Genomic DNA, 27,465 nt, shown 5'->3' on the forward strand with positions numbered 1-27,465 from the left:
CCGCACTCGCGGATCATCCGGGCATCGCCGCCAAACTGACCGGAGTCGCTCCAAGGGCCGGACCCCCAGCAGCGGCCGTTTGAGGGACCGTAGCCATAAAAAAAATGAATCTGCCAAGATTCATTTCTGGGCAGCCCAGTTCCCGCCTCTCCCCTTCTCCGCATCTCCCCACCCCTTCCGTCACACAACGCTCCAAGCCCCAACCCACACCGCAACCCATGATGACCGACAGTGAGCCGCGTCTTAATGACTCCGCACAAACCTCTCGCACCGACTACTGTACACAACAGGCACTGAACGAAATGGCCGTCTCTCTAAAGACAGAATTGGTTGCCATAATGCAGGCAGAAATGCAAAAAATGAAGGAGGTCATTATGGCTGAAGTCACAGCTCCACATTTACAGCTAGTACAACAGGCCCTGAAACCTGCTGTCCAGCAGACAGTGGCCGACATTAAACAACAAATAGCGGCGACACTTGGCCAGCTTTCGATTTCTCCACCTTCATCCAAACGCTCCCTGTCTCCTTCACGTGAAACACAAAGATCACATCCCTACCTTCGTCCTGCCCGATTACCGTCACCAGACCGAAAACCCGCCTCAGTGGGCCCGGAACACTCACTTCCCGGCAACTCCCAGGCCAATGAGCAGCCACCCGGACAGTCCCCAGGTATAAAACACACACAAATAATACTTGATCATGGCGAGAAACCGTAAAGGGACACGCGCTGCCTCCCAACTCCTAAGCGTGTGGCAATGGAATTGCAGGGGCTACCGCCGGATACGCGGACCCCTTACGCAATTCATCGCCACACAGCCCCATTCCCCCGATGTAATAGCGTTGCAGGAATTGTACTCCTACACTTCCCGGCTACAACACATACAAAGACACAATAAATAGCAACACACCACACCTCACAGCCACATTAGTGTCCAAACATTTGACCGTTATCGAACACACCCTCGAAACCTCACCCATACCGCACGTACTTCTCGAATGGGTCCCGTGCTCTCGCTCCCATAGCAGCATGTTTGTGCTTAATGTCTAAAGCGCACCTAATGCGAGGAAACATGAGTTCGGACATCTTTTTGCACATCTATGCAAAGAGGCTAAATAGATGGTCATTGTAGGCGACTTCAATGCCCCGCACCCGGCCTGGGGTTACCTAACAGAAACACCGAAAGGACGCCGGCTTGCTCAGGTTCTTGCGCTCCATCGCATGACTCTGCTGACAGAACCAGGTCAACCAACATGATTACGCAACAGCGTAAGCAGAGACACGTGCCCTGACCTCACGATGGTCAGAGGGGTAGGTCAACACTCTTGGAGCAATCTCGTGGAGAACTTGGGCAGTGTTCATTACATTCTAGCTACTGAACTGCAGGTACAACCAACACGTACTCCTGAACGTACTGTTAAGATAACAAATTGGGATAAATTTAGGCGTAACCGGTCCTCCCTAGCACCTCAGGACACCCCCTCACTTCAGGAGTGGATCAAACTTCAAACTGACCTAAAAACTGCAACTCAACGCATCACTGCGACAACAAAAACGCCCGATGTGGATCTCAATTTGCTCCACTCTGGGAGACCCGCAGAGGCCTGACCCGGCGGTGGCGGCGGCAAAAACATAATCGGAAACTTCGTGTGCGTATCGCCCGCCTAACTACGGAGGCAAATGTCTACCCGAGCACCCTCACTAACAACAATTGGCATAGCCTTTGCGATCGCCTCAGCGGCACGCTAAGCACACCTTGGACCTGGTCGCTACTCCGTGCATTATTAAACCCTACGCAAACCAAAATACACACTAGCAACAGAGTCCGCACCATGCTTCACAAATCAGGTCTCGATGACAGTACTCTACTTCACACTCTACAGCAACGCTACAATGCTACAGGCACCCGCCCTCTCTACAGAGACTATCCACACATAGACGCCACCCCCCTAGACGCCGATATTACAGAAGCCGAGGTTAAGGCGGCCTTGCAGGTCATTAGGCGTAACACCGCACTCGGGGCTGATGGTATTCAATACACACTCCTACGCAACCTAGATGATCGGGCCATTCAAGACTTAACTGCATTCTACAGCGACCTCTGGAGGAATGGCACGCTTCCACAGAAATGGCGCCATGCGGACATCATACTAATTCCTAAACAAGGCAAGCCACTGTCCCAAAAAATCTCCGACCTATATCCTTAACTCCATGCGTAGGTAAACTCTTCGAGCGCGTTGTACTTTCGCGGCTGCAACCCTTTCTCGAAGACAGCCAATTCTTTCCGGATACACTCTTCGGCTACCGCCCTAAGCTCTCTACGCAGGTTGTTTTGCTGCAGCTTAAGGAGGACGTTGTGAATGGCCCCACTGCGGCACAGGCCAGAGCTGTTCTTGCCCTGGACCTCAAGGAGGCCTTCTACAACGGCTCCCGCGACCTAATTCTCGACAATCTGGCTTCTTCCCAATGCAGCACACGTACCTATAACTACGTCAGAGCTTTCCTTTCGGACCGCACAGCTACTATTGGCATAGGAGAGCTCCGGTCGGACGTCATCACACTCACAGGTAGAAGAACGCCACAGGGCTCTATCCTATCGCCCACCCTCTTCAACGTGACTACGACTAAGCTGCCCCCCTTACTATACCAGATACCCACCATCCGGCACGCTCTCTATGCCGACGACGTTACGATCTGGGCAACCCAGGGATCCGACGGGGCCATCCAGGATGCTCTCTAGGAAGCTGTGCGTGTCGTGCAAAACTATGCAGCCATGGTAGGCCTTGCCTGTGCAGCCGAAAAGTCCGAATTGCCCCTCGTGCACAGGCGGCGCCGCAGAACCGACGAATCCCCCAATGTATCCCTGTTTTTACACGGCAGTCCCATCCCTCAGGTAGCTAGACTCCGTATCTTGGGCCTCCACATTCAGTCTGATGGCAAAGCCTCGCACACTACGGACCTTTTGGGTCAGCAGATAGCACAAGTCACACATATGATAAACCGCATGCCTCCGCGAGAAAGATGTCCTACACAAAGTACAGGCTCTGATAATCAGCCGGCTCACATATCACCTCCCCTATCACAATCTCACTCAGTCTCAGAAGATGGACGCCCTTCTGCAGAAGGCAGTGAAAGCGGCTCTTGGGTTGCTCCACATGTTTCCACACAGCGGCTTCTTCAGCTTGGTATCCACAACACCGTAGGCGAGCTTTTGGAGGCTCATCGCAACGGTCAGCTCCAACGTCTCAGACGCAGCCGTCAGGGCTAGGCTATACTTTCTCGCCTTGGCTACCCTGTCCCTGAGACACCCACACACGTCCCAAAATATCGCCTCGTCCCTGCTCTACGCACTAGCATACAAGTAGCTCCGATTCCTCGCAATATGCATCCCGGGCGACACGCCGGCCGCAGACGCGCCCGAACTCAGGCCCTGGCACACATTTTTGGAGACGGCACCACAATTACACCGGTTTTGTACACTGACGCGGCCCGCTACCAGGGAGGCGAGCCATGTGTTAAACTGTAACTGACAACACAGTCGCGCTTAGAGTGTGTGCCGCAGTTCTCATAACGTACAGCTGCTCAGCAGAGGAAGGGGCAATAGCCCTGGCCATTGTCAACGCCTCGACCCTTCCCGCACAAGACACCGCCATCACCACAGTGACAGACTCGCAGGCTACCTGCCGGGCCTTCGCACAAGGACTCGTGACTGCACACACACATCGAATTCTCTCCTCTGTCCCCCCTCCCACGTTACGCAGGCTGCGTATCGCCTGGACTCCTGGACACGCCTCCCTCCATGGTAATGAACGCGTTAATGCGGTAGCCCGAGGTCTGACTAGCCGGGCACCATCGGAAGAGCTGTCCAACCCAGACGACGCAACGCCAGAGCCCCTACAGTACACCGAGACGCTCGAGTACTACCGACAAAGTCGCCATAACTATCCCCCTCCTCATCCTTCGCTTAATAGAGCAGATGCCGTTGTCTGGCGGCAACGGCTGACCAAATCCTTTCCTTGTCTCCACATGCTACATATCTTTCATCTCGCCCTATACCCTTCCTATTGTCCCCACCGTGGTTTGGTTCTACTGTGGGACCAAACCCACGGTGTACCACTCCACATGGGAATGCCCTAACCCTTCGGGTGTTCCTCCTATACCCAACCCTACCCTTTCCTCTTAGGAGTCTTCGCTGCTCAGCACAAGCGGGCAGGAACAGCAACGGCTGATCCAGCGGGCTCGCGATGTCGCGCATGGCAATGGAGCCCTGGACTGAGGGCCCCACTCATCGAGGAAATTTTCTACTTGTTTTGCGAAATAAATGCTTATTCGCTCTCGCGCGCGGTAACGCGGTCGAGCGTGCGCGAGAGGAGGGGGTAGGAAGTGGGGGGGGGGAGGGGTAAGGTTGGCGACGTCTGCTTTTTTATCGAGGCCGCGGCTGCACGTAAAGGGCTACGCGTGGCTGTCAGCGCCGCTGAGCGCCTACGCAGCCCGCGCGCCTGTTTCAGAGGTAATCTGGCGCGTGTGCAAGGAGTGGACGTGCCGAGAGGCGTCACGTGCGCTGTTTTCCCGCCCGCTCAGCAATGGAGGTTGCGTAATGTCGAGCTTGGGAGACGTGTTGAAGCGAGACGAAGCGCTTGCTCCCCGCTGCCGGCGCTTTTTTTTTTTTGGCACTGTCAGCCGTTGAGGCAGAGTGGACGCGAAAGCGTGGCTGGCTTCTCTTCGTACCGCCGATGTGAAGGTATCCTTGGCAAGGCATCAAAGCGTACCTTTCGTCGCCGGATCTCAAGTTCACCAAAAGATTATTTTGCCTAATTAGCTTTTTCTGATTGCCCGATAATTCGGAAGACTTTGCGGCTCCTTCCGTGTAAGAAAGCTTAACGAAGATATATTTTATTCATTGAAGCACGAAAGGAACTCCCATGTTCTTGATCGCACACTTAGGGAATTAATATCTCGAAACTTGTGTCATCCTAGAAATTCACCCAAGTGGATACGCCTTGCAACCTGGTCGGCTACGGCTAGTAAATCAAATGAACGCTTAAATGAAATCAACCTTTATTTCCCAGAAAGCTCTGGATGGACTGAAATATTGCAATATATACCGTAAGGTAACTAACAAGTCATTTAGTCAACTTTCGTTGTTTAGTTTAATATGTCTTCATTTCTCGCATAAGTGAGGCCCGCCTCTTTCAAAAATCATAGCTAAATGACTAGAATTATTCCATGGGCCACGGGTGATCTAAAAAAAATTCTGTCTCTGTAAAACTTAAAAGTAAGTGTGTGTATCATTCTGACATTCACTGTCGCCGGCAAGCAGACTTAACAACAGACGATAAAACCAAAACAGGGCTACAATGGGCAGGTTTCTTCCCAAGGTTTCTTATGCAAGAGTCGAAATCTACAGGGGGTGAGAGAATAAAGCGCAGGTACCTCAGGCACCGTGCGCCGATTTGCTGTCGAGAAGCGCTGCTGGTTCTGGAAAAGCTGATGTAGTGCGACTGAGGTCCACTCAGCGACAAGTTGTTGAAACATGTTCAACAGATACGGAACACTCAGATGGCGTAAATTGGGTACGGAAAATGCTCAGTTTCGCACATGACGCTGCATTCGTATAAACGCAAAAGGGAAGAAACAACACGACAGCGGCCGCGTCGTGTTTAATCGTTTCAAAGACGAACGCCTTAGGTGTCTACGTTGGCGGTTGACCTTGGCGAAACTGCACCGTAATGAAAAAATTGGAGGACGCTTAAGCTTCGCCTTCAAGAGTGGAACGCGACAGCGTTCCCGTAGACCCGCCAAGGGGTGTAAGACAATGGGCTACGGCGCAGCGACTACGCGCCCCGCATCGGACGCGGTGAGCGTCGAGCAACGCAGCGTTCGGCGCGACAACGAAATGTGCGCCTGAGCAAGCGACGCACGCCTGAGCCTGAGAAACCGCTCGTTTCTAAGGCAACACCGCGTTCACTAGAGGCGCTTTTGTACCGCTTTGAAGCATCGACATGGCAACAGCATTGCATGAAGTATTTTCAGAGGCACTCGAGCGGGGGACTTTACCACCATCGTTCAATCGTGCGCACACAGTACTAATCCCAAAAGGCAAAGAAAAATATATGCTACGTAAAGTAACGGGATACAGGCCAATTACGTTGACTAATGTTGACTACAAGGTTTTCATGAAAGTTCTTGCAGCAAGGCTGCAGGGAGTTATACAGAAGTTAGTTGGGCCGCATCAGACATGCGGCATCAGAGGTAGGAAAATATTTACAAATATTCATACAGCTAGAAGCATTTTAGAATATTGCGATAGCGCTCTCCTCAAGGTAGCGATGCTGCAAATAGATCTAGCTAAGGCTTTTGATATGGTACCACATAGTGTTCTCTTGTTATTAATTAATTATGTAGGGCTTGGTTCCGTCATGTGTAAAGGCATCAAAATGGCATATCAACGCTCATGTACCAATTTAATTGTTAATGGTGAACTATCACAACGCATACAAGTACTCTCTTCCGTTCGACAGGGTTGTCCGTTAAGTCCTTTACTTTTTGCTTTATTTTTGGAGCCGCTTTGTAGAAAAATAGTTAATAGTACAGAAATCAGGGGGTTTAAGATACAGTCCTGTGAAGTACGTGTTCTAGCTTATGCCGATGACGTAGCCCTATTTGCTGCAGATAGGGAGAGTGTTAGCTCATTATTAAGAATTACTGAAAGGTTTTGCGAGAAAAGCGGCAGTGAAATCAATAAGCAAAAGAGTATTGGTCTCTGGCATGGCCATTGGAATGTCACGCCCGGTGTTTTTGAAAATATTCGGTGGCTGACGACACCCAGCACTTACCTGGGGGTACCTTTGGATGGGTATCGTGAGAACGAGTCACTTTGGCTCGAAAAAACGGATGAAATGCGTGCGATGGCCGAAGCATGGGGTGGACGTGAGTTGTCGATTTTTGCACGTGCCACTATTTGTAACGTTTTTCTCGTTGCGAAAATTATGTATCTTCTGCAGGCACTCTATTGTACACGTAAGCATATTCAAAAATTTCACCGAATATTTGCCACGTTTATCTGGTGTTCTACGTGGGAGCGAACATCAAGGACGAATTTGTTTCGTCGAGTAAAGAAAGGTGGTCTGTCGGTGTGCCACTTGTTTCTTCAGCAAGTTGTATCACGTTTCATATTGATAAGGGACGAAAGAGACCCGTTTCTGTGTTGTTTTTTTCAAACCATGTTAACAGTTTCTATGCCTGATTTTTTTGTTTCTTCAGCCATTGGCCCTCACTACACAATTTCAAGGTTCTTGCGTGAAGTTGTAACGTCCTATCGTTTCCTTAGGGCGAGATTTTCCCTTGAGTACCTCTCCAATGTAAAAAGAAAGCGTCTTATGAAGGATCTCACTGAAAGTGTGTTCCCTGTTCCATTATATCGGTTAATTTTTCAACAAGGGCCTGGGCAAGACGTACTTAAAAGGGTTAAAAATATGTGTATACCGGCGAACGTTAAAACATTCTTTTTCAAGCTTCACACGGGAACCTTGCCTGTTAAAACGTGGCTAGAGGAAAGAGGGATTTATGTACCATGGGGAAGCAGATGCTTTCTGTGCAACAAAGCTGAAACGATTGAACATGTTTTCATCGATTGTAATAATGCCATATTCTTTTGGGATATATTACAGAGAACGTTAAAGATAGACCTGCCCCTCAATCCACATGGCATTCGTTTTTTACCGCCTGAACGCGATTTTGAACAGATGGATGTCATCTTTTTACTTGGACTGCACGCAGTATGGCGTAGTCTGTTGGCATATAGACATTGCGATGTTAAAGGCCGAACTGTGTATGAATATTTTGTGGAAGTGGTTGTGAAGGTACGTGACGTGTACAAGATGAATGACTGTGATGAAGCTGTGGTGTCATTGCTTGATACTTTGACACATATGAAACGAGTGTGATCTATGATCACAAACACTTTTGAGGCTTGTAGCCAAGCTGGAAATAAAGAAAAAAAAAACTCGTGGCTCAGTGGTAACGTCTCCGTCTCACACTCCGGAGACCCTGGTTCGATTCCCACCCAGCCCATCTTGGAAGTTGCTTTTTATTTATGAAGTGCCTGCCGTGATTTATCGCTCACGGCCAACGCCGCGGACGCCGACACCGACGCCGACGACACCGGCTTTTCTGCGACACGAGCTCCTTAACGCTATCGCGTTAAAATTACCGACTCCGCAAAGAGTAAAGGCACGTTCACACCGAAGGCGGAGCGGCCAAGCGGCCAAGCGGATCCGGCCAAGCGGCCGCGGATTTTCCGCTTTGCGGAAAATACGCGGCCGCTTGGCCGGATCGCGCCCGGACCGATTTTTTCCGCGCGGACAAGTTGGCCGCTTTGGCCGCAGCCAATCAGAACCCGACCCGGCGGAAGCGCTGGTGAACGAATGTAAACATCCCGCCGATCAGAATGCAAATGGCGTCCACCATGTCGGAGCCAACTGTGTTCTCCGTGGAACTGCTGCTGGACATCATCAAACAGTACCCGGTCCTGTACGACAAAAGTCATCCAAGGTACAAGGAAGCGGATTATAAGAAAGAGATATGGAAGAAGATTTCGCAGGATTTGGGTGTGACTGGTAAGTGAACATCACCTAGTTAATAGCGTAATGGGTAAATTCCTCGTTGGTGTCGCCTATTCTCCTCGCACGGGTGGTTCGGAAGTCTTTCTCGCGCCTGAAGCGCTCGTGTTGTATCAATCATCCCGGATTATACCTTTCTCGCGCCTTACGGCGCTCTACCTTCAAAAATACCATCACTGATTATACCGGTGCTGCAGTAGGGGCCGTACTTGAGACCGGGTCTGCTCTCATGGAGCAGTATCTTCGCTCGGGCCGGGTTTTTGCGTTTGGTGCTCTCCGTGACTTTTCAGAACATTTTAACTCAAAGGGGACCATTAAAGAATGCTTTTGTGAGAGGAGAATAGGTGAAGCCAACGAGGAATCTACCGCGTTGTGTTGTCACGACGGTTGAAAACGACGGTGTCACGACGATGTTTAAAAAGCGTATGTAGGCATAATATGCGACTTGTACGCTGAACACGTAACATATGTATACTTTGAGCGTTGCTCCACGCAATCCGACGATCACGTCGAGTTGCACGTTTCTGTCAGCAACGCCCGCGCTTCAGCTCGTGATACGCATTTACAAACCGTGCGTTTTTACTGGCGAGGATGTGTGTTTGTTTGATATATGCACAAACTGCGCGTTATCTCTTGAATACATACATTATCGGTGTCTAGACGTATGCTAAAGTGCACTGGAGCTTGAACATACGCCTGAAAATTAATCGAGCTCCACGCGTGTGAAGACGGATGGGTGGAAGCTCCGTCGTTTTCTTTCATTTCATACAACTGAAGGGGATATACGGCGTGCCTGCATTTATTTTCGTTATTTTTCTTGAGTTTGCTTGCCCAATTACAAATGAACTATATTAAAATCACTGTGCTAGACTAGTCGGCATGCTGCTGCAAAAAATGTGAGATGTATCGCTTTTACCATGTAGATGCACATGTGTACAGCGTTTGAATGCTTTTGTTCTTGCTTTGCAGATGGAATTTGCCAAGCCAAATTCAAAAACTTGAAGGATAACTTCACAAAAACTAAAGCTAAAATAAGGGACAAGATGAAAAGTGGGGCCGGAGCCAAAGATGTGCCCACAGTTAAATGGAAACACTTTGAGGCACTGATCCCCATCATGGAAAAAGTGTACGAGGAGCCCATGTAAGTGATGTTACCAGTTAGGCCGATTCCAATTTCCACAGCATTATGGTGCTACTTTATTGTCGGTTTAACTTGCAATGTAAAACATTACACCACAAGTGCTTGTGACTCTTGCTTTTTGTAGCACGTCATTATTTGTTTTGATCAGTATGCTCATTTCTTGTCAATACGAACTACTTTTACAGTATTTGCAGCAACATTGCCTTTGAGCAGACAGGAGGGTAAGTTGAGGAGACTATCTATCAATTTGAAGTTGACTTTGTCCTGCAACTTCATTGTTGCATGTGGTTATATAAATTTTATGCGTGGTAATATTATTCCATAAAACTCATGCAAACATAAAGCAATAGTAATGTGCGATGTCGTTTTGTACTACACTGCAGTGACTGATTGATCGAATGTGCCTCGAATGTTCATTAAAAATCAACAAACATCTGGCCAGCATCAACAGAGCATTAGATGCGTAACTGCAGCAAATGTTTTTATTTATGCTTGATGCAGATCAGACAAGTCTGCCGAAAGTGGTAGCAGAAGCCAGGAAGACTCCCAACTTTCATTGAATGAGATCCATGATGTCGGGTGGGTGGATTTCGAGACAGGCAGCAGCTCTCATGGAACTCCCAGCAGTGACACCTCTGAAACGTAATGATATCATGTTTTATTGCATGTTGACTTATGGAAACCAAGCTTTGTAATGTGCTACCCAGTGCATAACTTTGTGCTATCTTTCCTGCAGGCCACAACAGACAGATGCACAGGAACCGGAAGTGGGGGCTCCAAATAGAAGGCAAGGAACTTGCTGTGGAATGAGGTGTGTTGAAATTGTTGGAGGTATATACAATAATTTTAATCTTTCCGCAGTGCATCAAGGCCACGAAAGTATCGAAGGACTTCAAGAAGCCAGAAGACGTAAGTTGTGAAATATATGACGTAAGCTGTGTGGAGCATTATGAAATTGTATATATTGTTCACTTGCAGTCCTTGCGACGATGACTCTGGGACACTGGCTGTGGCAGCTGAGTGTCTTAGCCACATAAAGGCATCACAAGAAAAAAGGGAGCAGCAGAAAGACGTACTGCATCATTTTGCACATACCATGGTTGGTATGCTACGCACTTTACCTGCAGATGACCAGTTTGACATCATGCACTCTGTACACAACCTAGTGTACGATAAAATCAAAGAGGTCAGAAGACGGGGAAATCCAAATGAATAAATTGTAGTTTATTAGTACCGTACTCTTTCGTGTATTTTATTTATTGCTGTAATACTTCCAGTGCTCCAACACAACTTTGTCTACACTAAAATTTTAGACATCAATGAACACAAGATTGAATTGGCTAGATGGTGAGATTATTACATACAAGAAAATTGCATAGAGTCATCAAGGTACGTCTTTAGCGGAGCATGATGATGTGCTAAGTAATTTCATTGTAGAAAATTCATGTTTGCTAAAATGCATTTGGATGGTGTTTTCTGTGTAGCCAGCGTGTTCTTCTGGGGATTTTGGCTTCTAGCGCGAAGTGAAACACGGACACAGAAGGAGCAGACAGGACGAGTGCTTTCTGTGTCCGTGTTTCAATTCGCGCTAGAAGCCAAGACCATGTTACCGTACCAACTCGCCCAACTGTCTATCCTTTTGCATTACACTTCTGGGGATTTTCTTTTAGGAATTGGTAGGATAAACTCATTAGCTGGATATGAAACAAGGGCAATAAAAATGTAAGTGGTTAATTCATGACATACTGGTTGCATTTATTTTTGTTGTATTGTTTCACTGATGTTATTATGCTGTAAAACTGTGTAAATAAAGTCGAACTTACTTGGCTGGTTACCATCTGCAGTCTTTTACGTGGCTCTCCTGCCACGGCACCCTTCCCTCTGTGATGAAATATCTGCACAGTTTGTCGCGCATGGCATAAGCAACCCTGTAAATGAAGGATTTCCATTAGGGCACTTTATTTACGAAGCATAATTTCCCTAAATATTCTTTGTTTCCTTAAGTTAGGTGAAATACTGTGAAATACAGCAAGAACATCTGCACACCCAACATACACATTGTAATCATGAAGCAAAGCATTTGTGACGCACATCATTCTATATAAACTGGCTAATTTTTGTCCAATGCAATGTATAACCTCCTGCAATGTTCATTCACAACACAGGTTCCTTGGGCATTGTTATCACATCACGTTTATGACTGGCATCGTTATGTGCAGGGTTTGTGCACTGCGCAATCTATATATAAATGCAAAGAGGAGTTGAGGCAGATGCACAATGTAAGGCACTTCATAATGGACGATGAGGCAAGGATGGAGAGGAGAGCCACAACAGACAGGTGTAAACAGATGAAAAATTCTCAAAATTTTATAACGCTTGTGCGACAGTGCCACAAGAACTGGTGTTGCAAATGTAAGAAATGTTAGCAAACTGCTGATTTCATTGAAATTAAGTACTATACCATCAAAGGTTCAGTGCATTGCGATACCTGACATCTTGCGCTTGGTTATCTGTAGGAATTACCTTGTTTGAAAATGCAGAACTAAATGCGCTCTGTTCATTTGCTCAACATAGCAGTGACAGTTTTAAATTCAAGTCTGTTGGGGATATCTATACATGCACAATTCCAATGAAGGCCCTGTGTTCATTACAGATACGTACGAGGCAATACTGCATGCACTGGTTTTACGTTGTGATATCTTGTTTGAGTGGAACATAGGTGTTCCCTCGTAGTATACTGGTGGAAAACATGCAATCGTAAGAAATACCAGTGGTAGTACATACATATGTGTGTGTGTTAGTGCACACAGATGCACCAAAGTAGTGGCACACAAACTGACATGAAATCGGCGCAAGCTAGGCAAAAAATGGTAGCTATAACTATGTGACTGCAACTTGTGTGTGCATGGAAGCAGTACTTCCGTAGCTCTTCCAACATTACCTGGCTGAGTGGCAACCTGCACCATTCAAGGTGACTAGGGCTCCATTGTGTGTGCCTTCGGCTCTCCAGTTTCCATCAGTCACGTTTCCTTGCCAGTCCTCGGTGTCGGCGGTGCCCGGAGGACAGTACGTGGCCTTTGATTCAGGCGATTCTTTCAAAAGAAAGTTGTGTAGCACGACACATGCGGATACTATCCTTCTAATGTTCTCTTCCTTGGCTTTGAAAGGCCGTCGAAGGATCCGCCATCTCTGCGCCATAATTCCAAAAGAATTTTCCACTACTCTGCGAGCCCTGCTCAATCGGTAATTAAATATTCTCCTTTGCTGTAGCTCTTCAAATTGTGTGGTGGTGCTGCTCTCTGCACTGCAAGCTTGTTTTGTTGCTGTCGATGAGCTCACTGAGAGAACAGGGTGAAGACCTGTAAAAACGGCAGGTGTTTTACAATACAGCAGACTCACTGAGGTGACGAGATTGGACTGATATACTGGCTTGTACTTCCATTGCAATGCTTTAATAAGATTGTATTGAATGCTATGTGTTGTCTAAGACCTTTCAGGATGTCATTTTTATGATCCGTGCACCTACACAGCGAAAGCCTCACTACAAGTCTATATATTTCACCAAACTTGTATACGTTTGCTAAATGCAGACATGCCAGCAAAAAACCGCAAAGACAACATTTTATAATCTGTACTGCAATTGATGAACATAGCAAGGCCCAAAAACCATTAGTTACGTGAGAAAATGCTATTAACTACTACAGAATGTGCAACGATTGTGGTGATGTCACTGCTCACCTTTTCTGGAATATGGCCTCATCATGTAAGTCTTTAGAGGAAAAGCCTCATCACCGACAAAAAAATATGGAATGCTGCCTATCCTCCCAAGACTTGCAGGCGCAGGAACTCCAAGGCTGTCCTCAATAATTTTTGCTTGCAGGTCGCTTCTGCTAAAGATCCCACCATCTGACTCGCTTCCATGGTGACCGATTTCAACATACAGGAAGCTGGAATACAAACAAGTACCAGGAATACAACTATAAATTGCGATAGCACTGTGACTCATCAGTATACAACACACTGAACTGTACCATAGATCAATATTGGCCCTGGAGATGATGAAGTAACCAGTTCGCTATGAATTCGACCAAGGAGTGATTTAGGGGCAGAATCTTGGTGTGAACTGGTTGGTGGCTATTCAATTTGAGCAAAATTTAGGCCACAAATTACACAAGGACGAAAAACACAAATACGACGAGCACCAGCTGAGAGGCCTGTGCAGTACCATGATGCTGACTGGCACTAAAATGACAGTTGTCTAGTACGGATATTTTACTAGTCCTGTAAATCACGTTTAGTTAAACGCACCCTGTTTTCTACTCGTATTCTAATTTTCTTTATTATTTTTTCTCTCATTATTCGTTATAAACTATATGGTGCATACCTTCACAAATTATTATTGTGTCACTGTAGCCTTTCTCACAGCATTTCTTTCCGAACATCTACATTACTCTCAAGATTTTAAATCTGCAATAGAAAAAGAAATACACCCTGTTGAGTCACTTTCGACAAAATAATTGGCCCTCAAACAGTAAGGAAGCATTACATAAGCGGTACATATGTTCTTGTGCAATGCATCTATTGATACATTTCTTCCAGTCTCAACGAACACTCCTCCAACACTGCAGTGCGAAAAATAGCTGGAAGGAACTTTGCATACCTGCTTACTGGTGCATACGAGATGTCAGGGAAACAACTAGTAACCAAAATAACACCAAGTAGTACTGCATGGCGGTTATGCAGATCATTTAACGCTTCGAAGAAAGACAAGCATGACAAGAATAAGGAATCAAAATATTTCTGAAAATTAGATTTTGCTGAACTGCCACTACGCGAGATGGTATGATTGAATGTGTGTACCTGTAGTTTGCGTCGCTCACAGCGAGCAGTGATTTGCTGAACGTATTTTTGTAATTTCGGTCTCGGCTTCCTGAGTTTGCCGGGCATTCAACATTCACGTGCTTGCCATCTATTGCGCCAAGGCAATGTGGCATGTCCCACTTTTCCTCGAACTCTCTCGCAACCTGCGGTCAGCGACACAAAATGCAATAAATTCAGACAAAGCAACATCTGTGGACGTGCGGTGCAGAAATAAGTTTCTTTTACAAATAAATTTCCTATGTATCCTGTTAAAAAAAATTAAATTATGGGGTTTTACGTGCCAAAACCACTTTCTGATTATGAGGCACGCCGTAGTGGAGGACTCCGGAAATTTCGACAACCTGGGGTTCTTTAACGTGCACCTAAATCTAAGTACACGGGTGTTTTCGCATTTCGCCCCCATCGAAATGCAGCCGCCGTGGCCGGGATTCGATACCGCGACCTCGCGCTCAGCAGCCGAACACCATAGCCACTGAGCAACCACGGCGGGTTATGTATCCTGTTAATAAGACATTGTAACAATTACTTGTGCAATGTAGTAAGCGTACAGCTTACAGACATTAACCATGCATAGATCACAATGAACTGGTTACCTTTAGCCATTCAGCTGGAGTTGACGGCCGTGATACGTAAACCGGCCCAAGCACTTTCCAAATCGCCTGGCACACTTCGGGGACAATCATGCAAGCTGTGGAGCGACCAGAAAGAAAACTAAAAGATGAGGAGCGGAGTGTTTCCCCCGAAGCCAAGAACCTGCGCCAAAAGACACGTCTAAAAAAGAAAATATGAAATAGTGCTCGCATGGTGCCATTCAGACCGTATAATGAGACATTTGCTAAGAAAACAGAAGTAACAAAAAGCCCTAAATTATTACCGCTGAAGCCTTACCTCACAGCCAGCGCTAGCCGATGCTCTGGCGGAATCGCCTTTCGGTAGTTGGTGTCACTTTTCTGAATCCTTGGCTTGAGGAGTTCTAATAAAGTGTCGAAACACCGTGGAGGCATCCTCAAATAGCTGCAGAAGAAAGAACATGTGTTGCATAACGTATATTTCACTCCCAAAGCCCGTGCCAGAAACATAACGGATACTCACTCTCTGTAGTACTCCAAGTCGCGCGAACGAAGGTGGGGCAGCAACACATTGGCATGGCCCATTCTATCTCGCTCTTGCAAGGCTGGCCGAACCCACCAGCGACGTTGGCGGGCTTTCTTTCTCTGAGCTTTTCGCTTCTGTTCTTGAAAAGCGACTAGACAAGTGGCGAGTAAAATGCCAGCGATCTCTTCTTCTTCGTCTGAGCTCATATTGCAGATGTAGATAATGGACGGGAGCGCGCCAACCTACGACGAAAAAATATCGAAAGCGCGCGTACAAACCCAAACTGCCGCGAGATGGCGGCACGTCCGTGAAATTGCTAAAGAAATTTCGAGATGCCCCGCCTTCCCGCCTGCGCGGCCGGCTAGGCAACGCGGCCGGTCTGAACAGGCGCGGGCGTTCGCCGCCTGGCCGCTTTGAAAATCCGCTTGTCCGCTTAGACGCTCCGCTTTCGGTGTGAACGTGCCTTAAAAGCGCGTCGCAAAACGCTCGTATTGACTTCACATTTCTCAAGGCGGGTCCTGTAAACAAAGTTTTATCTGAAAATAAAATTTGGTACATTTCGGTCAAGGTGCGAATCGAACCCGGGCTTTTGGGGTTCGATTGGCTTCCCATTGCGGCTCGTTCTGTCTTGCACGAAGTCTAACCTCGACTGCATAACTTAAAGGCCAAGTGCAGCGAAACTTCACTTGGGCTAAATTGACTATTGTTAAGAACGACCAGCTGCAGTGCAAGTTTGCCAGCCATTTACGCGAGCGGTGGCAACCTCATCTTCGAACGCCGCCGTCAACCTCTAGCCACGGCGTGACTAAGTCGACTTTGTGTCGGGAACAATACGCGCGCCCTCCACTCTCCGTCGCTTCAGCTAGGATGCGTTTGACGAAGCAGGCTTTGTGCTGAAACCGCCACCGTTACGCTCTAGCCTCGTCGCCGTTGTGACTGAATGAGTTCGGCGGGCCAACTATTGTTACCGAACTCCCCAACGTGGACCTGATCTGCTACGGGTGGGGGAGTTGCCGCGGGAACGTCGTCGTAGGCTCCTTCCCACGCGCCGACCACGGCGCAAGACAATGTGCTACCCGGACGCGCTACCCGGATCGGCTCCGAGCTCTACGAAGCCCCTCTGACGTCGGCTCTGGACCATGCACCTACCTGTGTGTGTGTGTGTGTGTGTGTGTGTGTGTGTGTGTGTGTGTGTGTGTGTGTGTGTGTGTGTGTGTGTGTGTGTGTGTGTGTGTGTGTGTGTGTGTGTGTGTAACCCGCCCCGGGGAGAGGCGGCGTGTTTACAATGACTGGACGAGCGTTTTTCGTCCCCTTTGAATCAAGGGGGGACCGAGTGCTTATAAGCCGCTGTTGTGCCGATGCTCGACACACTTTTCTTAAGCAGACATGTTGGAATGAGACACTCTCTCAAGCAGTCGTGTTAGACTGACGTACTTTCTCTCGCAGTCAAGCTAGACTGATGAACTGCATGTAATATACTGTAAATAAACCCGTATTTCTCGTTCTCGATGAGAAGCAGTCCTTCCCTTCATCAAGGTCCTCAGCATGGATAAGTTGGACGACGGCATGGGCCAACTACCATCGAATTCATGCCGGACTCCAATCTTGACAACGGGTTACGAGCAATGGGATTGAGCCCCCGATCCTGACACTATAGATGTACTTTGGAAGAGTTAACTGCTGGGCTAGTTGATGATCTTGCGTACTGAAAAGATTTTGCGCCAAAAAACAACACACACAAGAAAGACGACGACACCACGGGCGCTACTTCAACTGTTTAATGAGGGTGAAAGCACTCGACATATATAGCCCTCCAAAACACCGCGCATGCGTACAAGGCAACATGGAGTACAAAGTTTTAGCAGAGTAGGCGCGATAGAAACTTAAGCTCAGCCTCGCAAAGAAAAACCCATGTATCACTAACACAGTTCGGACCCGCTTTCTTGATGTAGAAGGCTTCCAATGTTTCACGCGATGTCTGATGCCTGCCTCTACCCAAAATCCTCGCATCGCGGAACCGTGGAAAACAATCGGTGCAAGCCCTGATCCATAAGTGGCTCACCTTCATTATTCTTTTATACCTGTTGCATGTCCCCTGAGCCGGTCGGTCACACAGCGCCCCGTCTGTCCAATGTAGGATTTCCTGCAGGACAGAGGAATTTCTTGACTATAAGTACCTAGCGTATACTCTCAAAGTTTTGTTGGCAAAGCCGCAGGGCTGCTAATTTCCTAATTTTGTTATTAGCAGCGCCTGTGCAGACGACGCGTGCACCAGCGGCAAAGCGATAGCGATGCGGATTTGGCAGATATTGAAGAGCCGTGCGCAGCTCCTAGGCAGCCGGGCGCATTGCTCGCTCACCATTTGCGCGCCACTGTCGGCGTGTGTTCTCCCTGTCGCACTCGTGATTTGAGCTGTTGCGAGAATTCCGATGCTTTTGCGTGGCCGTCGGGTGCTCGAACACGCACACGAGCGACGGCTGTGCGGTGCAGAACGCCGAGTGGAGGAAGGCCAAACACATCGCTACCGTCCTGGGGCTTTCAGTGCGTGCACCGCGGCATGCAGCAGGCGAGTGGGACGTGGACCAGCCAACCCGCACAATGCATGTAAACTGCAGCTGACGAAGCTGCACAAGCTACACTTCAAGGGAGCAGGGAAAACACGGGGAATGCGGGAGATGGACGTTCGAGACGGTCAGCAACACGAGAACAAGGTGACAGCAGGAGCCAATGTTTCGACAAATGGACTTGCCTTGAAAAAGACAAGTCCACTTGTCGAAATGTTGGCTCCTGCTCTCAACTCGTTCTCGCGTTGCTCATTTTAACAGCACAGTTACTTACCCATCAAGATCTGCTCGGCAAACGCTTTCTCGGGGTCACTATAAGCACGATATGCCGCGATGGACATGGAAAACCAAAGCTAACGTTTAAAGGTAATTTGTATTCAAGGGCGATATTCTCGAGCGATCATTTCCTGTAGTGCATCATCTTCAAGATATTTCGTGCGTCTCTGCGTCGGACGCGTCGAAGTAGACCAACGAAATCCTTTCTGACACAGCGCCACAGACGAGCAGGAACCGCATGCTGCATTTATCACGAAGGATGACGCGACGCGGCGGCCGTGGTGTAGATGCGCCGACAAGTCATGCAGGAATGCCATGCCGCCAGAGCGAAATGAACGAAGCTCTGTTACGGCTGCAACGTCTGGCCGTGAGTTTACGCACACTAAGCAGCGAGCCCCCCTGCCGTGCCAAGCTCCACCTACTTGTCGTCTTTGTTTGTCGAAGGCACAAACGCAACACGCTCGCTTCAATGAACCCTAGCAGCATGCTGCTGATCAGCCAAGCTAGCGCGCGATGCACCTTGTTCCAGCTGCTGCGGCGTGCGATAGGGCATGTTCGATTGCCGCACCAGCCACACTAGACTGTAGAGCTTCCCGTTTTCGCCGATGTAGCGTAACAGCACCACGCGTGGATCGCGTCCGCGTTAAGCCGGATTCTACCGCACCTTTAGCTTGGCCACCGCACTGCGCTTTTCTTCGATCGGAGGCAGAACACATCGAGGCCGTGCTGTTGAACGTAGACAACCAAATAGAGAAAACTGGCGGGACTCGGAGAATACTTCGTATTAAGGGGCCCCTCAACAGGCCACATAGTAAATTTCGCTTATACGCTAGAAGTTGTTACGTGTCCTCTAGGGAGCGTTCTGCCGCAAGAATTTTTTAATCGATTCATTAATAGCTGAGACAGAGATATTTCAGTGCCGCCAACCCACGATTTCAGGAGGAGAGCGCCACTGCCAAGCGAGACAGCCTCTCCGCTCGCCCCGCCTGCAGCCGCCGCACGCGAAATTCCTTCCCTGCGATGCCGGAGATCGAGGATCGCGTGACGCGTCTTCATTTTGAGAGCGCAACTCTCAGCCGCCCGCTCCTGCGTTGAGCGTCGACGGCGTTATTCCTCGTAACCAAGCGAAGGCGGACAACAACAACAATAATAATAATTCACAAGAAACGTACATTACAAAGACGACAAAGCGCGACGCTATAAAAAGCTGCTGGCGTCAATACCTGCGCAAGCTTTACAAAGCTGCTTTGTATCTGTGCCTCTAAATAAATGCTTTGTAAGTTGTCTGCTACTCATTCCGCAGTTTCGACTGAAGAAAAAGTGTGGAGTGGTCAAATGGAAGCATACTGCTGCTAGGTGAACCACGCCGCGATCCCTTCATTCAACCCGTATCCCCAAGAGCGCCGCCGGCCTCTTCTCCGTGACGTCACTCACCCACCGAGCACTCAGGCCTTCTTGTCTAGGGGGTGTGGAAAGAAGAGCGCGTGGAGGAACGTGGAGGAGGAGCGGAGGAGAGAGGGCCTGCGCTGAGTTGCCACCACGGCGTCTGCAGCCGCATGGGCGACCTCGTCTGCTCTTCCGCGGGCGGGTGTGGACAAGTTGGCGTGAGGTGTTGAAAGCTACGCTCGTCCGCGGCTGAGGTTAGTCCACGGTACCAATGTGTGTGACGGGAATCACTGCTCCTGCAAGGCGAGCGGCTTCGATGTGACGCTCCCTGGGTGTTGTTGCCACTGGCACTGGTGGCACGTTTCTACGCGACGAGGAGCCGCTCTCGTCGTTGGTGGAACGAGAGCGTGCGAAGCGCAGTGCCGCGCAAGACGGGCTGGTCGGCGACGATGGCTACGATACGGCGTCAGAGCGCGCGTCGTCTGTATATGGAAACTGCATGGCGGCTGCTGTGAATCGCGCCCACGCCTCACCCGCGCGCTGCCTCTCCCGATTAGCGAGGCAGTCGCGCCAAACTTCGCTCCGTTTGCAGTGTGCCGCGCGAGACATTGTCCGCGCCAGCTACGCTACTCACAGCGTTCTCTTCCAAATATAAACCGTGCACCTATATAACCATGATACGAAACATTGACACTGGAAATGAAAACACGTATAGCGCTGCGCTCAAGTTTCGCATAAAGGAGTAGCGTAATCGTCGGTGACTTTTTCAGTTTCAGTATAAAAGCCATCGATTTTTCAGAAATCTTTGTGACGCATTGACCTGTATTTCAAGCGTAAAATTTTGCACAGTGGCTACTGCATATCTAAATTATCTGAAACTGGGCTGTTTACGCGGTCGAAAATTTCGTTGCAGTTGGCCTTTGATGCACTACCAATATGTCTTACAAAGAAGCGTAACCCCGATTGTATACTTCGTCTAATACCAAATGCGCAGCAGGCTTTAGCCTTGTTGTGTTACAAGAGTGTAAAACCTGCCGAAATTCTTTATTGTTGCTTGAATCAATAAAAGAAAGGTTCGCTAGAAGAACAGGTGAAAAGCGGCTTATGACGTCGTTGCACTCTGAAATCACGCGCCGCTAGCGCGTTCCGCCGGCCACATTGGTTCGTTCGCCACTAAAAGAGCGCGCGGAGAGCCGCTCTTCAATGGGTGCGCTAAGGCCCTGGCTGGCATTGTGCTGAGAAGACAGAGGAAATAAAAGAATAATAAGAAATGCGTTGTAATAATGTAATAATGTCCATAAGTCAGCTCATAAAATAGCTCATATAACAGAATGCCCCCCCCCCCTCCCGGTATTACGGGAAAGTATTCCTTTTCTGCACCAAACAATTCTTAAAAGATGGCGCTAAGCTGTACAGTAAGCTGTCAGAAAAAGCCGGATTGACATGATGATGGGAAATGGAGGATTCATCTCTTGCCTCGTTGCGTTATATATAGTTCCCCTGGTTTATTGTTTGCCGCCTAATGTGCCGTTGAATGTGCACAGTCCAGGCTGGTTTCTGTGCTAATCACGCGTTTGTTGAAACACAGATGGTCAGTACAAGATAATACGCACTCAAACTTGAGAAGTCATTGCTCCAAGTGGGATAGCTTGGAGCAATGCGATAGCAATGCGTGATTCTGCGATAGTACAATACCACAAAGGTCAACTGACTAGGGAAATCATCGCGGCCGTTGAAATCGCCAAGCGTAGCGACACTGGCACCAGCGAGCCGGCGGTCAGGCCGCAAGAGCACGAATTATCATTTTTGGAATGCTGACCTAAACGTTTACACATAACTTGAAATAAAAAGACGAGAATGTTCGTGTATCGTTTCCTTGAGCATGAGTGCTTTTGGCTACCGTTGTCGGCGACCTTCAACAGACCTTGAGCCAAAATCCGGAGCCGGGCACTCAAAACGAGAATGAGACGAGGACGCACATCGTTGCGAGAGCGAAATGAGCTCATCCGGGCAACCAGAAAAAACTTAAGAGAATGCGGTCTCTGGCCCCGAACCCCTTGTACAGGACCGCATTACATATGCTAGTTGCTGCCCAGACAAGTTACAAAGTACACTGCTTCCGAGTTCTTCCTCATGTTTCTTCGCAATATCTTTCAAGCGGTAACTTCTAGTACGCTGAGCTATTATTTGTCATTTCCAATGGCGACGTACGAAAGGCAGATACAGTGACCGTACACTTCATAGTCATCTTTTGGCGCTGGGGCAGGGTTGCCTGTGCTCTTTTCAATGCCAGCGGTCCGTGAGTTCCGCGGCGTCGGTTTTGCGCCGCCTCCTTCGAGAGATGGAGTCACGCGGCGTGACCAGGCCGACAACGTCCGGCGCGCCGCGGATGGTTGGGAGATGATTGCGAGCCGTCGCCGTGATTACTCTAACCAATCTGCTTCGCCGGTAGCCATTTCATGCTTACATATACTCTCGATTACGCGAGAGCCAACACTTATCTGTGATATGAAGTCGATTTTCCAGAAACATGGTGGTGCCCCGGTGTGCCTGTTTAAGACTTTATTTTTCGGAATAATAATTGCAAGCGCAGTATTTATGTCGTCCACTCTCTTCTTTGTATTGTTTCTGTACGCTATGCCATTCGTTGAGCCATTCGTTTGATTGGCTGTCATGTTTCGATGCAATTACTCATGCAGGTTCATATGCTCCATAACACTATCCTTTCTTACAATTTAACTTTATTTGAACTCGGCCAGCAACCGAAATATAGAAGCACCGCCCTTACATGGTCTCCATTTCGTTTCGTTTTTAACCCGACCTAACTCACCAAATCCGCGACTTAACATTTTTAAGGAATAACAAAAGGACATGTATATTAATATTACTCTAATAAATATCCTTGAAAGTGTCCAAAATCGATCGGTCCGTTTCATTCTTAACAATTATCACCGTACTTCTAGCGTTACTAACATGAAACTTAGTCTTGGCATTCCCCTTCTCTCTTCCCGAAGAAAATTATCTCGTCTTTCGCTCTTTCATAAAATCTACTATCATAACCACGAGCTCAAGTCCCGGTACATTACACCAGCATCTTATGTCTCCGCACGTATCGATCATCGCTTCAAAGTTCATGTACCTGCGCAGCGCACAGTTACCTACTCACACTCGTTCTTGCCGAGAACATGTCTTGAGTGGAACCACCTGCCTGCGTCACTAGTCGCTATCACTGATACAGACCGTTTTCGCAGAGCACTATCAAACGAATTATAAGCCTACTTCACAACTGCGTCACTATCACGTTGTCACCTATTGCTATCGTTTTCTTTCATTGCTATTATTCCATGTTTTCATTTTTTATATTCTTGTTACTTGATGTTTAAGTGTTTATTTTTGCCTTGTTACTTTTGTGCTTATTTACTTGTTGTTGCTGTATATTATTTGCGGTATAGCTGTTCTTCACTTCTCCTTGTATTTATTTTATATGTACTGATATTCTAATGCCCCTCCCCTCTGTAATGCTTCTTGTAAGCCCTGAGGGTAATAATAAATAAAAAAAATAAATAAATAATTTCCAAGATTCCAGCTCCCTCATGACTGCTACAATTAACCCATGGCACTCAGTCCCCACCGGGTGCTGACCACCTGACCAAGGCAGTGGTCAGACCTGCGACGTAGCAGAGGGTGCTAAGAATCTTTGGACCCGGACAGGCCGCCACTAGAAACTGAACCTGGCAACGTTGAACACAGGAACCCTCTCGAGAGAAGTTAGCTTAGCAGGGCTCTTTGAGGAATTATCAGGCATTGTTTGGCATATCATTGGCCTTAGTGAGGTTAAAAGAACTGGTGAGGCTTGTACAGTGCTGACAAATGGTCATGTCCTCTGCTATAGGGGACTAGTACAAGGTAGTATTCCTAATCCATAAGGACGTAGTGGGCAACATTGACGAATTCCACAGCATTAATGAAAGGGAAGCCGTAGTCGTAATAAAGCTGAATAGGAGGTATAGATTAAAGGTAGTACAAGCCTACGCTCGAACTTCCAGTCACGATGATGAAGAAATAGAACAGCTTTATGGAGATTTTGAATTAGCGATGAGAAAAGTGCAAACCCAGTATACTGTAGTCATGGGGTACCAGTGGAAAAATGAGTGGAAAGCAGGCTGGTGAACAAGTAATTGGCAACTATGGCATCGATTTTAGGAACACTAAAGGATAGATGCTGGTAGAATTCGCAAAAAGGAAGAAGCTCCGAATAATGAACACCTTCTTCGGGAAGTGTAGCAACACAAAGTGGACCGGTAAAAGTATGGAGAAACAAGAAATGAAATAGCTTTCGTACTCTCTGCCGATCCCAGCATAGTGCAAGATGTAGAAGTGTTAGGTATGGTAAAGTGCAGTGAGCATAGGTTAGTGAGGTCTATGATTTCCCTCAATAGGAAAAAATAGAGAAATTAGTTAAAAAGAAACAGGCCAACCTAGACGCAGTAAGGTTAAAAGCAGATCAATTCAGGCTGGTGCTTGCAAACAAATATGCAGCTTCAGAAAGTATAGATGAAGATGACACAGAGGTAATGAATGAAACCGTAACTAGGCTGGCTTCAGAAGCAGGAATTGAAGTGGGAGGTAACGCACCAAGGCAACCAGTAGGCAAGCTTTCCCAAGTAACGAAAGACCTCATAAAGAAACGACAAAGCATGAAAGTATCCCACTCAATAGATTATATAGAATTAGTGTAACTGTCAAAACTGATCAACAAGAAGAGAACGAGGGATATTCGAAATTATAAAATGTCAGAAAGACTGAGGAAGCAGTAAAAAATGTGCGCAGCATGAAATCAGTAAGAAGGGAGCTTAGCACAAGACAGGCCAAGATGTATGCACTGAAAGATAAGCAGGGCAATATCATCAGTAACAAAGAAGATACAGTAAAAGCAGCGGAAGAATTCTCTACTGACCTGCACAGCACCTAGAGAAGCCACGCTACCTTCATTCGAAGTTGTAACGAACAGGATACAGAGGCTCCTTCTATAAATAACGATTAAGTTAGAAGGGCCTTGCAAGACATGAAACGGGGAAAAGTGGCAGGAAAAGATGGAATAACAGTCGATTTAATCAAAGATGGAGTAGACATAATGCTTGAAAAACTAGCGGCCCTCTATACGAAGTGTCTTACGACTGCAACGGTCCCAGAGAACTGGAAGAATGCCAACATTAAATTAATCGACAAAAAGGGAGACGTTAAAGAATTGAAAAATTTATAGGCTCATTAGCTTACTTCCAGTATTATATAACATATTCACCAAGATAATTTCCAATAGAATAATGGCAACACTTGACTTCAGTCGACCAAGAGAACAGGCACGCTTCAGGAAGGGATACTTTACAATCGTTCACATTCATGTCATTAATCAGGTAATCGAAAGATCTGCAGAGTACAATCAACCTTTCTATATGGCTTTCATCGATTATGAAAAGGCATTTGATTCAGTAAAAACACCAGCAGTCATATAGGCATTACGTAATCAAGGAGTACAGGACGCTTACGTAAATATCTTGGAAAATATCTACAGAGATTCCACAGCTACCTTAATTCTTAACAAATGATTGAGGACCGTAACAGAGAAAGTGTAAGAGTGAGGTTGAGTACTAATATGGAGAAGACAAAGTTAATGCTCAATAGCCTGGCAAGGGAACAAGAGTTCGGGATCACCAGTCAGCCTTTAGAGCCTGTGAAGGAGTACGTTTATCCAGGTCGATTACTCACAGGGAAACCTGATCGAGAGAAGGAAATTTGCAGAAGAATAAAAATGGGTTGGAGTGCATATTGCAGGCATTGCCAGATCCTGACTGGGAACTTACCACTATCATTGCAAAGGAAGGTGTACAATTACTGAATTCTAGCGGTGCTAATATGTGGAGCAGATACTTCGAGGTTGACAAAGAAGCTCGAAAACAAGTTAAGGACAGCGCAAAGAACAATTGAACGAAGAATGTTAGGCGTAACGTTAAGAGACACGAAGAGTGCAGTGTTAATCAGAGAGCAAACGGGGATAGCCGATATTCTAATTGACATTAAGAGAAAGAAACGGAGCTAGGCAGGTCATGTAACGCGTAGCTTAGATAATCGGTAGACCATTAGGGTTACAGAATGGGTGCCAAGAGAATGGAAACGCAGTAGAGGACGGCAGAAGACTAGGCGGGGTTATGGATGGATGGATGGATGGATGAAAAATTGCTGTGGCTTAGCTAAGGTTAAGCCCAGGATGCGAAGCATACTAGCCTTTATTTTAGTTGTTGAACCACTGTTTAGCCTGGTGAACTGCTGTTGCTTGGCTATATTTGGTTCGGCTAGACGAAGAAACAACTCATGCGTTACTCTGCTTCGCCTTCAAGAGTGGAACGCGACAGCGTTCCCGTCGACCCGCCAAGGGGTGTAAGACAATGGGCTACGGCGCAGCGACTACGCGCCCCGCATTGGACGCGGTGAGCGTCGAGCAACGCAGCGTTCGGCGCGGCAACGAAATGTGCGCCTGAGCAAGCGACGCACGCCTGAGCCTTAGAAACAGCTCGTTTCTAAGGCAACACCGCATTCACTAGAGGCGCTTTTGTACCGCTTTGAAGCATCGTTACTCGTGGCTCAGTGGCAGCGTCTCCGTCTCACACTCCGGAGACCCTGGTTCGATTCCCACCCAGCCCATCTTGCAAGAATTGAGCCAAAGCCACCTAGAAACAAGCGCAGCTGCTTATATACCGCCGCGACGCCGCGAGCGACGGCGCGAGTTGGAGCCCGGTTTCTCCTCTGTCGTGACGTCACGGTGTCACGTGGTATTGAAGGCGACACCGCCGCGCCTGAGGAGCTGGGTTGAGCTCTAGTAATATGCTTCGCATAAAAACCTTATTAGGGTCCTTTAGGGCGCGCCCTAGCGCGCAGCGGGCCGCTCCCACGTCGGGACAGAGAGGCCGAGCCTCTCCGCTGCGTCGCGGGCCCGTTGCACAGCCCATAACTGTTCTTCGAGGTTGGGGCTGCGTAGGACAGCGTCCCAGCTTGAAGAAGTGTTACTTTCATCGCCGCGTAACACGGGGCATCGCCAGAGCATGTGAGGTAAGTTCGCTAAGTCATTGCATAGTGCACATGCATTTGTCGTCTGAATTTCGGGGTACATGTTGTGAAGAAGTAGGGGGTTTGGGTATGCCCCCGTCTGTAGAAGCCTTAGTGTCAAAGCTTGAGGTCTATTGAGTTTGCAATGTGGGAGGGGGTAGATCCTCCGAGCCAAGTAAAAGTGCTTAGTAATTTCGGTGTACGAGGAAGGAGAGCCCCGATTGTCAGTACCCCCGGTGTCACGCTGCCCGGTAGCTACGTGGTTGAAGATCCCTCGCGCAGCTCCGTGTGCCGACTCATTGAGGTTGGGCGGGGTACCCTCGATCTGTGTGTGGCTTGATCTCTTTGCTTCCTAATATCCCTAGGGCCAGCTCGGATATGGTTCCTTTAGCAAATGCCCTA

At 47.9% G+C, this 27,465-nt stretch overlaps 2 protein-coding genes across 14 annotated transcripts in view; both read left to right on the plus strand.

The window, feature by feature from the left end:
- LOC142582184 (uncharacterized) overlaps positions 1-27,465 on the plus strand; it is a 236,207-nt gene that overhangs the window by 94,017 nt on the left and 114,725 nt on the right. The gene's annotated exons all lie outside the window — the stretch shown is intronic.
- On the plus strand, positions 8,350-10,797 carry LOC142582076 (uncharacterized). The gene is made up of 5 exons (XM_075691489.1): positions 8,350-8,616; positions 9,589-9,760; positions 10,262-10,402; positions 10,497-10,669; positions 10,739-10,797. The coding sequence occupies exons 1-5, from the start codon at positions 8,448-8,450 to the stop codon at positions 10,795-10,797; spliced, it is 714 nt and encodes a 237-aa protein (XP_075547604.1). The 5' UTR covers positions 8,350-8,447.

The sequence above is a fragment of the Dermacentor variabilis genome, chromosome 5 (assembly GCF_050947875.1).
Source record: "Dermacentor variabilis isolate Ectoservices chromosome 5, ASM5094787v1, whole genome shotgun sequence".
NCBI classification, from domain to species: Eukaryota; Metazoa; Arthropoda; class Arachnida; order Ixodida; family Ixodidae; genus Dermacentor; species Dermacentor variabilis.